Raw genomic sequence first — 17,022 nt, forward strand, 5'->3', positions numbered from 1 at the left:
GGTCCGGCCCTTTAAGACGCAGCAGCGGGTCAGCGAGGAGTGTAGTGTTTCTCTAATTGAACTTCGCCCAATCAACAATAACTCGTTAGCAGTCGCTTTCTTTTTCTCGCAGCTCTCGACAGCTTTTTTCCTCCTTGCAAGGGATTCACCGCCTCCAGTCCGCTGCTTCCTAAAGATCCGCATGGAGCTCAGCAGAGGGAGTGCGGATCTCTGAGGGGAACAGCCACCACTACTCCGCCAGAAGCATGGTTGTTTCGGAGGAAAAGTCTCAGGCGAAGTGAAGTTGCAGCACTCGGCTTTAAAGAGGAGAGTTTGCTCCAGCCGGCGGAGGAGGACTCACGGTGTGGACGCGTAAAAACGACCCTTTGAATGAGATAACCAACTTTTGTGGAAAGCTGCAGCGATTGTTTCCTGGGGACTGACTGCGATGACCTCTAGTAAAGACATGAAGGCAGGTTCTGTGTTGCAGTCCAGCGGCGAGGAGAGGAGACGGGCTCCCCTGGACCAGCTGCCGCCGCCGGCCAACTCCAACAAGCCGCTGACGCCCTTCAGCATCGAGGATATCCTCAACAAACCCTCGGTGAAGAAGTCGGTGGCGAGTATCCGTCCGCCGAGGGTCCTGGTGGAGAAGGTCCCGGGCTCTAACTCGGGGAGGAACGGGATCACCACTCCCTCCTCGCCGCTGTGCGCGCTGGAGGAGCTGGCCAGCAAAACGTTCAAGGGTCTGGAAGTCAGCGTGATCCAGGCAGCAGAAGGTAAAGACACGTTTACATGGAAAATATGTATTTTCAGAGGGATGCAGGAACTTTTAAAGCGTTTTTCTCATGGAGGGAAGTCGCCATAGTCACTGGGAGCTGGGCTTGTTTTGACATTACGCATGAACCACAAACGGAGGCTAATACACCAGTTTGCATGGTGTCAACGAGCCAATCAGCTGGGAGAGACATAGATAGACAGATAAACATAAATGGCTCGTTTTTATTATATATTTTGATCCACTGTAAAATAAAAAAAATATCAAAAAATGCAGGAATTTTGTGAAATTCATGGTTTATTGTATGAAAACAAATTATCCAGTGGCATCCAGTTAATGCTTTGATTTAATCAAGTTTTTATAATATGTTGTTGTTATTTTATATTTATTATTTTGGGTGAAAGCCTGTGGAGCGAGGACAGGCCTCTGCTGCTGCTGCTGTGGCTCGAGTGGGGGGGGTGAATGTGTCCCTGGCGGTTGTCTCATTCCTCATGTGTGTGTTTGTGTGTTTTCTCCCCCAAGGTCGCGAACACGTCAACTCCTTCGGCCAGAGACAGACGTCCAAGAAGAGGAGAAAGTCGCGGACGGCCTTCACCAACCACCAGATCTACGAGCTGGAGAAGCGGTTCCTCTACCAGAAGTACCTGTCCCCGGCAGACCGGGACCAGATCGCCCAGCAGCTCGGCCTCTCCAACGCGCAGGTCATCACCTGGTTCCAGAACCGCAGGGCCAAGCTCAAGCGGGACCTGGAGGAGATGAAGGCGGACGTGGAGTCGCTGAAGAAGATCACGCCTCAGACTCTGCAGAAGCTGGTGACCATGGAGAACATTGAGGACGCGCAGGGTGAAGAAGAGTCCCCCAGTCTGTCCCCGACCTCGCAGCAGGGACACCGGGCCTTCCCGCAGTCCCCGTCCTCGTCCAGAGACCAAACCACGGACGAGTTCTCGGAGGACGACGAGGAGATCGAGGTGGACGATTGAGAAAGTCGCGTCTGGTTTTCATATAAGCAACAACAAGCGAAAAAAATGAATTCTCAAAAAAAAAAAAAAAAGGGGGCATTTTTTTCCTTCCCAAACTTTTGCACGGATACTGACAAAAAGGAGAATATAAACATTTCAGGAAAGTTTTTTTTCTCCTCTTCTTCTTATTTTTTTCTTCCTCCATTTTAATTTATTAATCGGTCGTTTTTAAGTTTTCAACCAACAGGAATATCTGCTCCACTCACACACTGACTTAACTGTTATGGTACAGGAAGACTTGAAAAGTGTGTAAACAATTTAATGTTACTTTATTTTTTTTATTTTTTATTTTTTGTGGAGGGGTGTGTGGAAAGTTGTGCAATTATTTTTGTTTGTTTGCCATTTACGCGCATTCTTCTGTCTGGATCTGCCAAATATTTAAATGAACCCCCCCCTCCTCCTCCTCCACCCCTACTTTTATTTTGGTTTGTCCCTGCACAGCTCGGGGTCGATGTCTCAGCACATCACACCTCAAGAGTAAAAAAAAAAACTAAAATGATTCAGTCCTGATCGAAAGTGTGTGTGAGAGCACACGGGCCTGAGGACTGTTACGCGCCCCGAGTTCTGTACATAGATCAAACATCCTATGCGATAATTTTATTGTAACATTCTATTTAATCAGCATCTATGTAAATAAAGGTTATATGATATTTCAAAGAAGCTTTTTGTTCCTGCGCTCATTACTCGTAGAATTTAAGGATCCTAAAGTAGAAAGACGAGGGATTACGCAAAGTTGTGATTATTGTGATTATTATGATTATAATATAAGAAAAGGGATTTTTTAAAAGACATTGTAAAGTTAAGGGAGGCCACTGCCGGTAGTTTTCTTTCATTTAAGGGGTTTTAAAGGGTTTTATGTGGGTGTCATTGTGACCTAAAGGAATGTTAGACCACAAACAGTCGCTTTAATATTCAATTTGATTAATATGATTATAATATAAGAAAAGGGATTTTTTAAAAGTCATTTTAGAGTTAAGGGAGGCCACTGCCGGTTGTTTTCTTTCCTTTAAGGGGTTTTATAGTGTTTTATGTTGGTGTCATTGTGACCTAAAGGAATGTTAGACCACATACAGTCACTTTAATATTCCATTTGATTATTATAACAGTGTAATAACCAGAGGATTTGTCCTCGGAGGTTAACAAAACAGGGGCTTCCTGCTCTGCCTGGTTAAAAAAGTGTCTCCTGAATAATTGACCCCTGCTTTCAGCCTCCAAGTGCCATGACTTCAATTAGCAGCCGTCCGCTTTCTTTCTTCCATTCTCTGCGCCGCCTTTCAATACATCTTGTCACAAGAAGGTCCGGGTCTGGCCGCGGTGTTAAAGAAAAGCTCTCCTCCACCCTCCAGCCCTCACGCCATATGTTTTCTTCCTCCCTCTCCCTCTCTGCACGACCACTCGTCTTTTTAACACAACTAGTCGACATGATTGATTAGGTTAACCCGCCTCTGCAGCACATAAAACAGCCTCCGCCCGGCCGTGGGCAATAATGGCACGCATCTGCCACTCTTCACCCGGGTTTGTTTGGAGAGAAGGGGAAAGAAAAAGAGAGGAGTCTCCCATGAATAGCAAATGGGTCCGTGTGATGGTGCTAATGAATAAACCTCAATGGGGAGGCAGGGGAAATGCGACGTGCTGCTGCTGCTGCTCATCACTGACCATTTGTGGCAGGGATCAAGAGTTTGTTGTGTGTTTGTTGTGTGTTTGTGTGTGTGGAGTGTGTGTGTGTGTGTGTGTGTGAGTGTGTGTGTGTGTGTGTGTGTGTGTGTGTGTGTGTGTGAGAGAGAGAGAGAGAGAGTTCGTGTGTGTGTGTGTGTGTGTGAAATAGAGACTAAACGATCAAATGTTATTTAATTCGAAATCAATTAGGACTTTTCACTGGTGTTCAATATAAACAAGGGGATCATAATGTGTTTAATTTATTTCCTATATTTCTCTTAATTGCTTCCCCAAATAAAATAAATATATATCGTTCACTAAAGTAATAAACACACATCATGTATTATCTGAAGCAGTTGAGATTATGAAATTCTACGAAATAAATTGGGTAATTCACATTTTTCAGCTTTAAATGTTTTATATAAAATAATACAAATGATATTAATATTAATAATAATTTCTATGGGGCAGAGGAAAGGTGATTCATGTTTTTGGAGTAAATGTGGTGGCATTTGCATTTTGAAAGTCTGATGTACTGCAGACCGCACTGTTCTGTATTTACACTTTAAACATGTTTAAAATCACAAAATAATTATTATAAAAATAACCGATTATTCAAAGAAATTATAGAAATTTTTGATCTTTCAAAATGAAGTGGAATCTATTTAAATTCCTACTTAAATCCTCTTAAAAATTTAAAATACAAAAATACAGTTACACTGAATATGAGAATGTGTGAGTATAGTAGCAATGAGCCAAACTGCTGGAGCTGGAGATTGTTCCCCGGTTCCCCTGGTGAGACAGAGCAGGCTGGCGCTCACAATAGAAGCAATCGTGTGGAATCGTGGAGGTTGAAAAGTCAAGTAGGCCTTTTACTGTGGAGCCACTCAGGACTGGCAGGAGGAACAACACACAGGACGGAGCTTTAAATAAAGTCGGAGAACAAATGGGTTTAAGTCCTCAGCCCTAAAACTGCTGATAAAACTGTAGGCGCTCATAAAGAAGAGCATTACTCTGCCGGAGACACACAGGACCTTCTCTCCTGGTGCCACCATCTTTACTAACAGCAATATGTTAAGGGTACTTTAGGGGGCTTTTCATTTTAAAGGGAAGAATATATGCTATAGTGGTCAGCTTGAATATAATAACAGATTATTATTATTATAGAAGCAGCCGATCAGTAGAATTAAATTAAATTCAACAGCTGGATTAAGATAATCACTCTTTGGTGGCTGTTTGTTTGGTGCCACATTCACATGCACACTTTCCATGTATTGTAATGAGGGAAATTAAAGCCCTAAAGGTGCAGAAAGAGAGAGAGAGAGAGAAACACTAAGCAAGAGCCCTCAAATCTTAGGGCTCATCATGTACGTGCCCTGCGGGGACGTGCTCAGGCTTTTTCAGCCTGGATGTAATTTGCATGTGCCTGTGTGTATATGCTGCTGGTGTGCAGCTTGTCACGGAGGTTGTATTAATATTCATTTAGAAACATTGGCCACAGGGGCCTGATTTAAAAAGAAAAGGTTCAGCTACCTTCCAGATATTATCAAGGTCATCAGGAAAATATCCAAACACAAACAGTTTGAGGAAAATAAGATGGAACAACAAATACCCTTCTTTTTGTTTAGTTAGTCCACTGCTGACTTCTTTTTCAAGGTTATTGATCTGTGTGCACTAAAATCTAAAATATTTTTTTCCCTGATAAAGATCTTAATAGTATTTCTAACCTTTGACCTTTAAGACACCTGAAGGCCCTGATGTCTTCACAGAGCATACGGATTAAACACAATATCCAAATTTAACAATCCACTATATTAACTGTGTTATTGTGTCTAAAAGCTAATTTCTTTACGACTGGGTAATGTGCAGCTGAAACGTTGAAAGTGATTCTGCTGCTACTTAGCGAGAGAGCGTGGAAACAGAATCAGATACAAGGCTTGTGTACAGTCGAGTATCAGCTCCTGTCAGGTTACCAGTCTTTCCTTTCACTCACATCAAAGCTCAGCCCTCCTCCTCCTCCTCCTCCTCCTCCTCTGTCCTCGTGTCTGCAAAGAACCAAGTCTGCCATCTAGTGCCCATCTGGCAGCACTGTCTCTGACATCCCAGCCAAACCGACACATGGAGGCCTGCAGAGATAAAGAGGTGGAGGGATGGACACAGGATTGGGTTTGGTTGGAGTCTGGGGCTGGAAGAGAAATCCTCGTTAAGCCTCTCGCAGCAGAACCCAGCGTTTTCCATACGCTCTCCCCGGCAAGGCCTCTAAAACGTGCAATAAAATATCACCACAGTTAGTGTGTCACATAAACATTTAAAGATGAGGTGGTATGCCAGCTGGCTTAGCTGCTTCTTTTCTCATTTCGTAATGGCAAGAATGCTGCTTTAAGGGGCAGCGGTTTCACACACGACTCTGTGTTTACACATCGTAAGGAGCCTGTGAACAGACACCGACTCGACTGAGCTTTCTGAAATCCTGACAAGGGTTATCTCCAGCTGAGCTCACAGTTCATAAATCTGGAGCAGAAAGCCCGGTTTACAAACTGGGAGGACGGAGCTCCGGAGATGTGGGCATTTGTTTGGCTTGCAGGGGTTTTGATGAAAGATGCTCTTGGGTTGCATTATTGGAAATGTGGGGCCCAGCATGTTTTGAACTTTGGCTCATACTGAAAAGTGAAAGTCAGGACGAACTGGGCTGCAAGAATGTTTGGACTCGTGCAAGAATCCAAACTTTGTGGGAAAGTTTGACTTCATTTGACCTGTTAGAGGCATGAGCATGAGAATTTAAAATGCAGTTGTTATAATACTTTAATTTCACCAACCAAAAACTACAACTAGGTTTAGAAACTGTAAATTACTACTGTCCCTACAGTAGAAAGATCAGTCCTGTTAAAGGTTGAGGTTAAAGTTGTTTGTCATATATATTCAAATTATTTACTATGTGGATGATTTCATTAATTTACCATAATCGAATCACATGGAAATGAACTGGATGTTTAAATGTCAAAGGTTAAAATCAAACATTGACTTGAGTGCAAAATATTGAAATCAAAATAAAGGATTGTATAGATATCTACTTTGAAATAGAACTAAATCATCACTATATAGTATAATATAAAAGTACAATTCAAGAGAAAGAGAAGATTTGTTAAAAACAAAGCAGGTTGATTATCTGTCAGGAGAGGAACGTGCAGGAGGAGGTTCTGCAAAGCTGCTGTTAAAAGATCCACCATGTTTGAAACTCAGTGGAAGAAGTTTCAATGGTCTGATAAGAATAAAATAAAAATAGTTTTGGAAAATTAGTATTAAAATAGTGTGTCTGCTGTGACCACCTCCACCACATCACAGAGAAACGCACCACGAGGAGCCCGGTGGAGGCAGCAACTTCCGGTGGCAACGCTTTCCTGCAGCCGACCTCAAGACAAATAAAACTAGAATCCTGCAGGAAAATCTGCGACGGCTCAGCAACCAGGGGAGAAGATTTATTTCAAAAAGCAAGGCCGAGACATAAAGGCAGAGCCGGACGGAAATGGAACAAGGACGAGACAGAATATGAAGCCGCAGGCAGGACTTTAAAATAACCGTTCACTCTCAGTTCTCTCTCTCAAACAGGACGGAGGCCGAGCTCTTTCAGATGATGTGTCCAGATACAGTCTATGGTCCAGATGCACAGAAACAGAAACATCCACCGACTCTCAGCTGCAGCCAGAGGTGATTCTACCACAGATGAACTTTTATACGATTAGGCAACACCATCTTACTGATTTATATCTGTGATCCAGTGACGTCACTTCAAGAGTATTTACGTATTTCTTTAATTTGTAGGAAAATTATGCCTCTGAGATTTTAACTTGTAAATTAACTCAACATGAAAATCTACTATTACTTTAAAAAAAGGTTTCTGATCAAGAGTCTTTGCCTGATTTTAACATTAAAAAAAGCAGATGAGCCTTTCACACACATTTCAGTATTTATATTTGACAATATTGACTTTAAAGTAACTGTAAAATAGCAAAACTACATTAAATAACTTCATCATAGGGGTAGAAAACCATTAGTAATTATATTATTATATTCATAATAACTGACAATAGATCAACTTTGCAGAGAAATATGCTGCATCAAAATAAGGAAACTACTGATGTAATATAATTCAGTTAAAATTAAATTAAACTGCAATCAGTAAAAACTTATAAAATATATATATACTTATGTTAAAAACCTGTGCTAATGTAAAATACATACACACAGCTTCTTTGTAGACGTAGATTAAAAATATATGTATATTTAAAAATCTTAAAGCAAGTGATTCAAACTTCTTTTTCTCATTTCAAATTTATTTTCAAAAATACAAAACAAGGAAAATAAGTATATGTACACAAACACTATTAAAATAGAATATGTATGGTACAAAATATGTACAGCTTTCCTCCCGACTGAGAGCAAATCCTATCTGGTCCTTTTGTCCTTGATGGTGTAGTGAAGCACTAACGGTTGAGCCTGAGACAGAGAAAAAGATCATGTTTAATTTAAAGTCATTTCACTAAATGCTGAAAAGATTTGAGAATTTCTATTTGCTTCCACACGTCAGCGAACTTTCTCCCGAACAGTAAAACAGAAAACGTGCTCAAGTGTGAAGGAATGTTCGACACATTCATTGGTACGAGTCCACACTGGCTGTACTGTACCTTGCCAAACCAGTGTGAGAGCCATAATCGTTTCATGGTCATGTGATCGGGCAGAGACTCGTTGTTGAACAACATCTGGACCTATGGGGAGACCACACAAACAGATGTAAAGGTGAACATCTGGGATTATGGTGTGTTTTCATATGAAGCTCGATTTCTGTTCCTGAAAAAAAGGCGACAACGAAGAAATAAAAACAAACACGGGCAAGTTTCTCTTGATGATTCCGTTGCCATCATGAACTCATATTTGTTAAATGGATCTTATTCACGATTATGAAAACATCAAATTTCACTTCCCAAGCACAGAAAAAGAAAAACTCTTCCTTCCACACAAACAAGTTAGTTAGCTGAGAAAATCTGGACCCGGCCTCAGATCTCAGTGTCTCGACTGTGGTAATTTGGTTTAATGAGAAACATTTCACACGAGGGGGATTAAAAGCTCGTAAACAAGGGTTTGGTGATTTATGGTCTGGATCGATGTTCTGAGGAAGAAAACACACATGTTGTCTCCGAGCGTTTGACTGATGCTTCATCTTCAGCCAATTTCATCAGTTTCTTTCAAAGATTTGGGTGAAATGATCTATTGGCAGAAATTGAATATATACTAAATATTTTTAGACGTGATTAAGATGTTATACTTAACATATTTAAATACTTTATATTTATATCTCTATGGAGGCAGCCATGGTCTTTACAGTAGCCTAGACTGGACAAAATAAACCTTTTGAGTTTCTGTCTACCACAGGTTCTCTGTCATGTTTGGAAGGGGAGTGGGAGGTGAGGGGGATTCAGCTGCAATATGGCACTTCACCACTAGATGTCACTAAGTCCTACTCATTGAACCTTTAAGAATTTGTACTAAAAAGGTGCAATAGCTATTTAGCATTGACTTAAGCCATGTTGCTACGTCTAAGTATTATTAATAAAGTTTATCGTGACAGGCTGTCCTAATATATGATTTTGCAATGTTCAATTTCAGATGTGAATCATTGTTGTATTTTAAAATCTTAGCCAATAGGACATCAGTGAAAGTTGAGTAAATGACAAAGGTTAAAACCTAGTTATAGCATGATAAAATTATATTTGGAAAGTGTAAAATTATGCAAGACAAATTATTGGTATCATTTTTCTTCCATACAGGATGTGGGTTGTCTTTCAAGGAGATGTAGTGACGTGTAATTTGTATTCTAACGTCTTCTCTTCAGCTGCTGATACTGACCTGGTGTTTTTCCACCTTTAGCCGATGACAGAGCACTTTCCGTAGATGTCTCACTTCAGCTCGGACGGAGCATCGAACAAACTTCTGCTGCGGAGAGAAGGTCAAGCAAAAACTATAAATCTGCAGAGAAGCAACACGAATATTCAACAACTCGTTGGAAACCAGGAAGCTTGTTGTGTTGTTTCCCTGACTTTCATTATTTGCACTTCAGGCGATCGAGCGGTGGAAAACATCAACTAACTCCTCGTCAACAGAATCAACTGGTGCAGAATTTACTTTTCACTCAGAGCGCTGACTCACAGTTCTGCCGTTCGCTCAAAGTAAAAAAAAAACGACCGTCAATAAATAAATCTCTTTAGTTTTGCTTGTAACACAAGCAGAACTGGCTGCCGTCTAGAAACTTCTATTTTAAATCTAAACATTATAAAAAAGCTTTTAAACGTCTGCCCGACACAGAACAGGTTTCCAAGCACGTTAAGAAAAACAAACTAATAATGAGAAGTGTATCGACAGGGCGTGGCGTCCTCCTGTTACTGTTCAGATTTACGGTGAACAGAACCCCAGCTTTCTGCTGGACGCTCTCCAGTCTCACTTGACTTATTACACACTATTAAGCCCTAGAGCTAAATTTCCTTTCCCCCCCGGTCGGTACAAGACAGTATTTCTTCTAAAGCCGAGGCAGAAATATCATTTACCAAATTCCCCCCCGCTCTGTAAAAAGCGTGGAGGATGAATGGACACACAGCGTGTCCAATCAGCATGAGAAAGTAACATGTAAGAAAGGTTAAGAGTCACAGTTCTAAACCAGAGCGCTGCAGGAATCAGCGTTTCTCAGGAATCTGATCCGACTCGAAGCCTCGGCGTGTTTACACCTCGGTTTGAAAAACTCTGAACAAGGTTGGACGTCACTTTCAGGATCGAGTGAAGGGAAAGTACACAGCATGAGTCTGGAAGGGAACCAATAAAACCGCATGTTCCCATTACTGTTATTATAATGTGACATCAGATGTAACAATAAAACACATTTTATGTTAAAACTGTTCAACCTCAATAAAACCAGATTAAAATCACAAAAACAGTCAGAGTCTGTTCGACTGAAATAAAAGAAAACGCATTTAAATCTCTCTGGAAAAACAGGAAAACATTTATAATCTAAAACACAGTGAAAACATTTTAAGAGAAACTCTGAGTCTGGATTTGTTGAGACTCAGCAGTGCCACACACAGGCTGTTTGTTAGACAAGGGCGCCCCCTGCTGGCTGAACAAAGTCTTTGCAGTCCGATGATGATAGAGAACAAGCAGAGAGGAGTTTAACACAAATCGTGTGTTTGCATTAAGTTGTAAAGGATTGAGTTAAAGGTTCTTTTGTTCACTTTAAAGCGTTAACGCCTCTCAAAGCTTCAGATCGTCCAACCAGGGGTCGAGGCTGAGAGGTAAAGATGATCATGTGTTTGCAAGTTGCACTTTTCCGCCTTTATTTCCATTTTATTTCGGTTAGTCCTTAACGTCCCCATGTTTATATCTTACAGCACTTTGGTAATCTCTGGTTATTTTAAATGTTCTTGATAAATAGATATTCAAAATCTGTGTTAATTAACTAAATAACATTTTATCCGTCAATTATAAATCGCTGGAAACACCAAATTATATAAATGTACGGCTGTCACCACTTATTTCATGTCTGTTTTAGACATTGACACATTTCTGTGTTATGTTTGGACTCAGGTTAGGACTAATGAACACAAACATTATTCAACTCTCTCACTCCGAGATGTAGGTTGGAAACACCACAACACTTTGTAAAACAACCTCAGCACAATTAATGAGAAATGAGTTGGTTAAAGTGGGAAACGGAGAAAGACTATACACTTCACTGATTCCCACTTATCCATGTTTGCTATGAGGCTTCATCTGCAGCCACACTAACCAGCTCACGGTGCTGATTTCTGCTGAGGCTGCGGATCTGCCTTGTATTCGCCGAGCAGATCAGGGTAGAAAATTACTTTAATTAAATGAGCCCTTGCAGACGTGTTTCCCACAGTTGAGCATTGAAGCATTCAAACTGTTTCTGTGAGTAAACTTCTACCTAAATGTGTCTAGAGACTTTTTATTGGTGTGAAGGACTCACCTGAAGAGTAAGTTTTGTTTTATCTTTTCCAGCAAACGACGAACTGTGAAGAGACGACACGGAAAAAAATTCACATTATTCTGGGCTTGAAACTCTTAACAAAAACACATACGAACACAGTCACGTTCATATTCACACTTTATCAGATTTAAGTCAAAAACAAGAGAGAGAGCGATTAATCCAGCCGAAACTCACCTTAGTCTTTCTAGACACAGTGAAACCTGCTCGTCGTATCTGTAGAAGTGAGCTTTCGAATGATCAAAGCTTGTGTACGGTAAACCTGTAGCATCGGGAACTGCCTCTGGAGGGAGGAGAGACACGTGTTTAACTTGACAAAACAAAAGATCATTTTAATTTTAACCACCAGACACGATTAAACGAACAAATATCTTCAGCTTCACTCAACAGAAAATCAAAAAGCAGGTAAATGTCAGTGCTGCCGCAAAGTTCAACGGTCACGTGACACATTGGAAGTTTTACACCAACAATCTCACACTAATTGGATAAAACATTCCCACAAACCCCTTAATCAATGTGAAGTAACATCTATATCAATATGTTTTTATGTTTAAAAACCAAAACAATCTTCTTCATCAAGAACATTCTAGCTCCATATCAGAAGAAATCTTCGTTGTAGTAAATACTAGGAATGAGAAACAGCGATGGTGAAAATGATGAACAGCGAGGATGAAAAGGAACCGTTACCGACGATGTGAGTTAACAACATTCTGCCTTTATCACTAGTTGTTGAGTTCTGACTAATAACAACCAACCAGGAAGCAGATGACGTCCGTCCAGACCAAAACCTTAATTTTTATGCATTTTATAACTTAGATGTAGAAGTGCGGCTGCAGCCTGAGACTCACCGTCCCCAGCCGGTTGGATGACTCGCTCCAACCCTCGAGACTGATAAAACTCTTTTATTCTTTTGTCTTCACCTGTTAAAACAAGAACAAGGATTCAATACAACTAATTAAAAAACCTAAAACATGGTAGATTGACAAATTAACATTTAATTCCCACAGACATCAGACGTTCTACTCACTCTCTTGAAGTCCCGGCACCAGCTTGTAGACGATGTCTTGCATCACTCGATCCAGTTTGAGGTTGAGCAGCGGCTGCGTCTCGTGGATTTTGATGTTGCACATCGGACAGTACTTGCTCGTTTGCAGGTATTTCACAATACAGCTTTTACAGACTAGAGCAAAAAAAAGGGAGAAACAAAAGACGTTGAATTTGTAATATCCAGAAAACTTCCTGCTGAAAAGCAATAATTTAATAAATAACACGAGAACAGATCTGTTTCAGAACTCACAGGTGTGTAAACACTCGGTGATGGTGGTGGCGTCGATGAAGTAACCGGCACACAGGAAGCAGACGATGTGTTCATTCAGGTCCTTGATCTTCAACTTCTGCTCCTCCTGTCACGAAACACAGAGAAAGTGGCTCACAATTCTTATCAGTGTGAAAGTCGTCCGGGTCGAATCGAGTCAAGTTGTTACAGCATCATCTGAAGTTTTGTTAAAAACACGTGGAGACGTTACACAAGAAGGAAAAGCAAACACTGGCAGGAAGTGAGAAACTTTCTGAGTCAGCTCCACGTTCCCATAAAGCTCTGAAACACTTGTGACCCACAACCAGAATGACCACTGCCTCTTAGTGGTTCATGACCAGTAATGCAAGTTAACTTTATCAATAAATGTAGTTATTATAGAGCTTGAAAAATGCAATATTTGGAAATTTGGTTCTGCTGATTTGGATACATGAGAAACACAAGAAAACCCAATTTCACGTCTGTAAATCTAGATGAAAATGTGATGAAAAGAACCGTTCAATTAGAACTGTTCTTTTAATCATATTATTCCGATATCAGCTGCAATATCCTTGTTTTCTTCCTGTTTTATTTATTTATTTATTTTCATTTCTGTGTCTGTCATATTGTAGCAACACCATCAGGAAACAGGAAGTCAACTTCACAGTAATAACACAACGTGGTTCACAGTTTCTTGTTTTAAAGAGCAAACAGCTGAATGCAGGTGTTTACTTCCTGCTGTCCGCTGCTGACCTTTGCCCTCCGTGTGTGTGTGTGTAACGAGGAAAGTGGACCCGGGGGGAAACAGAGGCAGGTGGGAACCTTTTCCTTTTACTCAAAAAAAAAAGTAGTTAAACATCTGCTTTTTCGAGTCGAGTTGGAAGCAAAGTGACACGGGAATCGAACCCGCGCCGCGGACAACGTGGTTGTTGTTGTTCCTGTTGGACTCGGACAGCGGGGACTCAGCTGCATGCGGAGCCGGGAGAGGAGCCTCGGAGGCGGCAGCGGTTCCGCTCACACGCCGCTCGGATCCCGGTTCAACTCCCCGGTGGAACCCGGAGGAATTCAGGGTGTTTTTAAAGGGGGAAGTGATGAAGAACAACACGGGTGTGACCTCCTCCTCCTCCCGTCCTCCCTTCCTCCTCCTCTCCCTCTCCTCTCCTCCTCCTCTCACGCATGCTCACAGCCTCCCTCTCCATCAGCCCCGCGGAGAACACTCGCTCTCTCCCGGTAAACACTCGCCTCTCCCCCGGCCCCACAGGGCTCCAGCCCCCCGCCCGGTTCCCCCCCGGACCCCCGGAGCTCCACCCCGGCCGACACTCACCTCGTTCCGCAGCGGGTCCAGCTTGTACACGGACTGGAGCTGGTTTCGGAGCCGCATCGCTATGGCCATCGGACCTTGCTCCGCCATCTTTGGGAAATTCTGCTTACTTCCGGGTAAACCGGATGTGTCAATTTCAGCAAACTGGAGATGGCGGGAAACTGCGACGCGGGAATATATTAATGAAACGCAACTTCTAATACATGAAATAAATTTGGGTTTTTATTTTGTATTTATTGTTTTCAGACAAACACATTTTAAAACTTGATTTAATTAAAATAAAATAAATTTACTTATGAATAAAACGCCACTTCGACACCTCAAAGTAAATAAATAAGATATTAAATAAATATATTGTTCATTGTACGCAAACCTACACATTTTGGGCTTTATTTATTGTATTTTATTTCATTGAATTTAAAATAAAAAAAATAAAGGAACTAATAAATAAGATGCCACTTCAATACCCTAAAGTAAATAAATAAGATGTTAAATATATGTATGATGTCACTCATTATATGCAGATAATTAAACTAATGAATAAGTCATCACTTCACCACCACAAGGAACATAAATAAGATATAAAAATATAGGAGTTTTTTCATGTGTACATTGTCACAAAGCTACACATTTTTGATTTTATTTTACCTAAATATAATTAAAACATCTATAGTTATGCAGTAACATGAAAAATACTATTAAAAATAGGAATGCTGCATGGTCCACTCTCAGTCGAGAGAAAACTTTGCCACAGTTGATGAGCCTATATCGTCCACACACACCAATACTTATTAGTGTTATCTGAGAGAAACTTGACTCTACAAGTATATAAACTACTATAAGGATAGTTAGTCGTAGATACTCGACAAACAAGTTCACTTCTCTTGGATGTGACCTGGACGTCTGAGAATCTTAACACATGTCTTAGATGGAGATAAACTACTAACTCTTACTTAAGAAAAGCAAAATCTGATCAGGGGGAGCCTACACTCTAAAATACAACATTTTATACATGTCTTCATAAAGAAAATGTTTCAGTCAGAAATAGTGCTTTTTTTGTCAGTTGGCGGTCTCCATTCTGGCCAATAGAGGGCACTGCAGGTACATGCTTCAGCCACTTGTTCAAATCTGCTGATATTTATTTACTCTCACGAGGAGAAATGTCAGTCAGCCCCTCATGCACTTCTGAGTTTATCTTTGCATCCTCTTGCTCTGTGAGTCAGGTCCTCAAATTATAAACATGTACACACAATTCCTCAATGTCTTAAAGGTGTTATACACGTGCATGAATCTAATGTTTATTTTATGATGATCATGCATGGACTATACAGTTTACAGTACTTTATTCTATATTAAACGCCTCGTGATAAGTCTGACATGTGTATTTGGCACTGGCCCAGACTAACCAGGGCTAAAAGTGTGCTAAGACAGAGCCAAACACGGAGGTGTTCCAGGATAAAGGGTGAAGTGTGGGAAAAAACCCACAGTTAAACCAACCACAATCCTCAGCGACACAGAGAATGCGGTGGGTCTTGTAACCTGAGTCCTCTGACATCCTGAGACCTACAGTACACCGGTGGGCGGGCTGCCTGCATGCACTCCAATTAGATCTGGTAATTTGTGTCGGGCACCATGATGAGAAGCTGGTGATTTATAGTCGGCAACGTGGCGTCAAAAGGTAAATCAGCAGGAGCTCGATCCATTCATCAAATTATTAGTAGCATCACGTCCATAAAATGTAAGAAAAAACTAAATACACATTGTAACTTCAATTATCCTGTACTCACGTTTATTCAAAATGATGCGAATGCTTATGTGACATAATTAAACAAAGTTCACCGAGAAAAGATATCAGTTAAAATAGGTTTGCTACTTTATACTTTAACTGCTCTTAATATGTAATAAAGATTTTTATATATAAAGATATTATCTACTTTGTATTGTCTGTAATCCTCTAAAGTGGCTTCAGGTTTTGTTAAAAGATCTATACAAATAAAATGTATATTATTATTGCAGCTTAAAAACAGAGTTTAATTGGCTTCACAGGTTTTGATCTTTGCAGCCGTAACCCTTTTCACTCAGAGGAGCGATTGTGACTGATGTGTTTGAACCCCCAGACTGTTTCTGGAGGAGGTCTGAATGAATACTTCGCTCCCCTCCTTCAACAACAAGCATCAAGGGGCTCTTGAGAGAAGCACTGAACCGTCGGCCCAGTGGCCAGCAGTCGAGGGCCGTGCTTGTCCTGGGCGGCTCCCAGAACTAAATTTGCCTCAGTGTTGTGTGAGAATGAAGCCGGGTGTTGAAATGAAAGTGTGTGGGCTCGGGAAAACATTTCTGCAGATAATCATGTGGCTTGTGTGTTTGGGACCAAGATTATTCAAATCAACAGTTTGCTTTGTGTGACTTCAGGCTTGTGCAGCAGCCTAAACACATCTGAGGTTCTCACTCAGACATGGGCGAGAATCTGTTTGCCTTTCCAAAACCCTTTTCTCACAATCATTTAATTATGGGAAGAATGAAAAGTAAAAGCTTTGTGGAAAAATTGAATTTCCAAATGGGGGGGAGAACATGTATTCTTGGTTGTGGCTGAGCTGCCGCAGCAGAATTAGCGTCTGCCCTGTTTCAACAGGTCGTCGTATTGGTATTACATGTGGAGGTCTCCTTGATCCCTCCCAGAGGGCTTCCAACCTGCGGACCACCCAAAAGCTGCCATCCCAAACAAAGACTCGCCCTTCATTCATCCTTTTGTAGTTTCCCAGTGTAACAGAATGACTGGCAAGTTGGTCTTAGTCCTACCACCTCAGTGGGTCTGAAGCAAGCTATTTATTGAGAATGTTAAATGTGGCATGAGCGCTTTGTTTTGGGTGTTTGTCAGCGAGAATTAAGACTCAATGTTGATGTAGTTTTTCTTTAGATTTGAATAAATATTAC

At 41.1% G+C, this 17,022-nt stretch overlaps 2 protein-coding genes across 3 annotated transcripts; one reads left to right on the top strand and one right to left on the bottom strand.

Moving 5' to 3' along the window:
- The first annotated feature begins 427 nt into the window (after positions 1–427).
- lbx2 (ladybird homeobox 2) lies at positions 428–1,734 on the top strand. The gene is made up of 2 exons (XM_061080263.1): positions 428–755; positions 1,277–1,734. Exons 1-2 carry the CDS (start codon positions 428–430, stop codon positions 1,732–1,734), a joined length of 786 nt encoding a protein of 261 aa, XP_060936246.1.
- A 6,005-nt stretch (positions 1,735–7,739) lies between these two features.
- On the bottom strand, positions 7,740–14,184 carry pcgf1 (polycomb group ring finger 1). 2 transcript variants are annotated; one of them, XM_061079928.1, is made up of 9 exons: positions 14,095–14,184; positions 12,774–12,879; positions 12,504–12,656; positions 12,325–12,396; positions 11,654–11,759; positions 11,459–11,501; positions 9,331–9,414; positions 8,112–8,192; positions 7,740–7,923 (listed from the first exon to the last, which is right to left on the bottom strand). In XM_061079928.1, exons 1-9 carry the CDS (start codon positions 14,179–14,181, stop codon positions 7,873–7,875), a joined length of 783 nt encoding a protein of 260 aa, XP_060935911.1. In that variant the 5' UTR covers positions 14,182–14,184; the 3' UTR covers positions 7,740–7,872. The 2 variants fall into 2 exon arrangements, with proteins under 2 accessions (XP_060935911.1, XP_060935910.1); XM_061079927.1 differs by having other exon boundaries at positions 9,331–9,417; positions 14,095–14,181.
- Between the last annotated feature and the right edge of the window lie 2,838 nt (positions 14,185–17,022).

Source organism: Limanda limanda, chromosome 10, assembly GCF_963576545.1.
Source record: "Limanda limanda chromosome 10, fLimLim1.1, whole genome shotgun sequence".
In the NCBI taxonomy this organism is placed as follows: domain Eukaryota; kingdom Metazoa; phylum Chordata; class Actinopteri; order Pleuronectiformes; family Pleuronectidae; genus Limanda; species Limanda limanda.

Excerpts from the sequence above, each read along its gene's own strand:
- pcgf1 (XM_061079927.1), bottom strand. The coding sequence starts at position 14,181 with ATGGCGGAGCAAGGTCCGATGGCCATAGCGATGCGGCTCCGAAACCAG. Across the intron at positions 12,657-12,773 it reads CACCGAGTGTTTACACACCT|TCTGTAAAAGCTGTATTGTG; the intron begins GTGAGTTCTGAA and ends TTTTTGCTCTAG. Across the intron at positions 12,397-12,503 it reads GGTGCCGGGACTTCAAGAGA|GTGAAGACAAAAGAATAAAA; the intron begins GTGAGTAGAACG and ends TTGTTTTAACAG.
- lbx2 (XM_061080263.1), top strand. The coding sequence starts at position 428 with ATGACCTCTAGTAAAGACATGAAGGCAGGTTCTGTGTTGCAGTCCAGC. Across the intron at positions 756-1,276 it reads CGTGATCCAGGCAGCAGAAG|GTCGCGAACACGTCAACTCC; the intron begins GTAAAGACACGT and ends TTCTCCCCCAAG.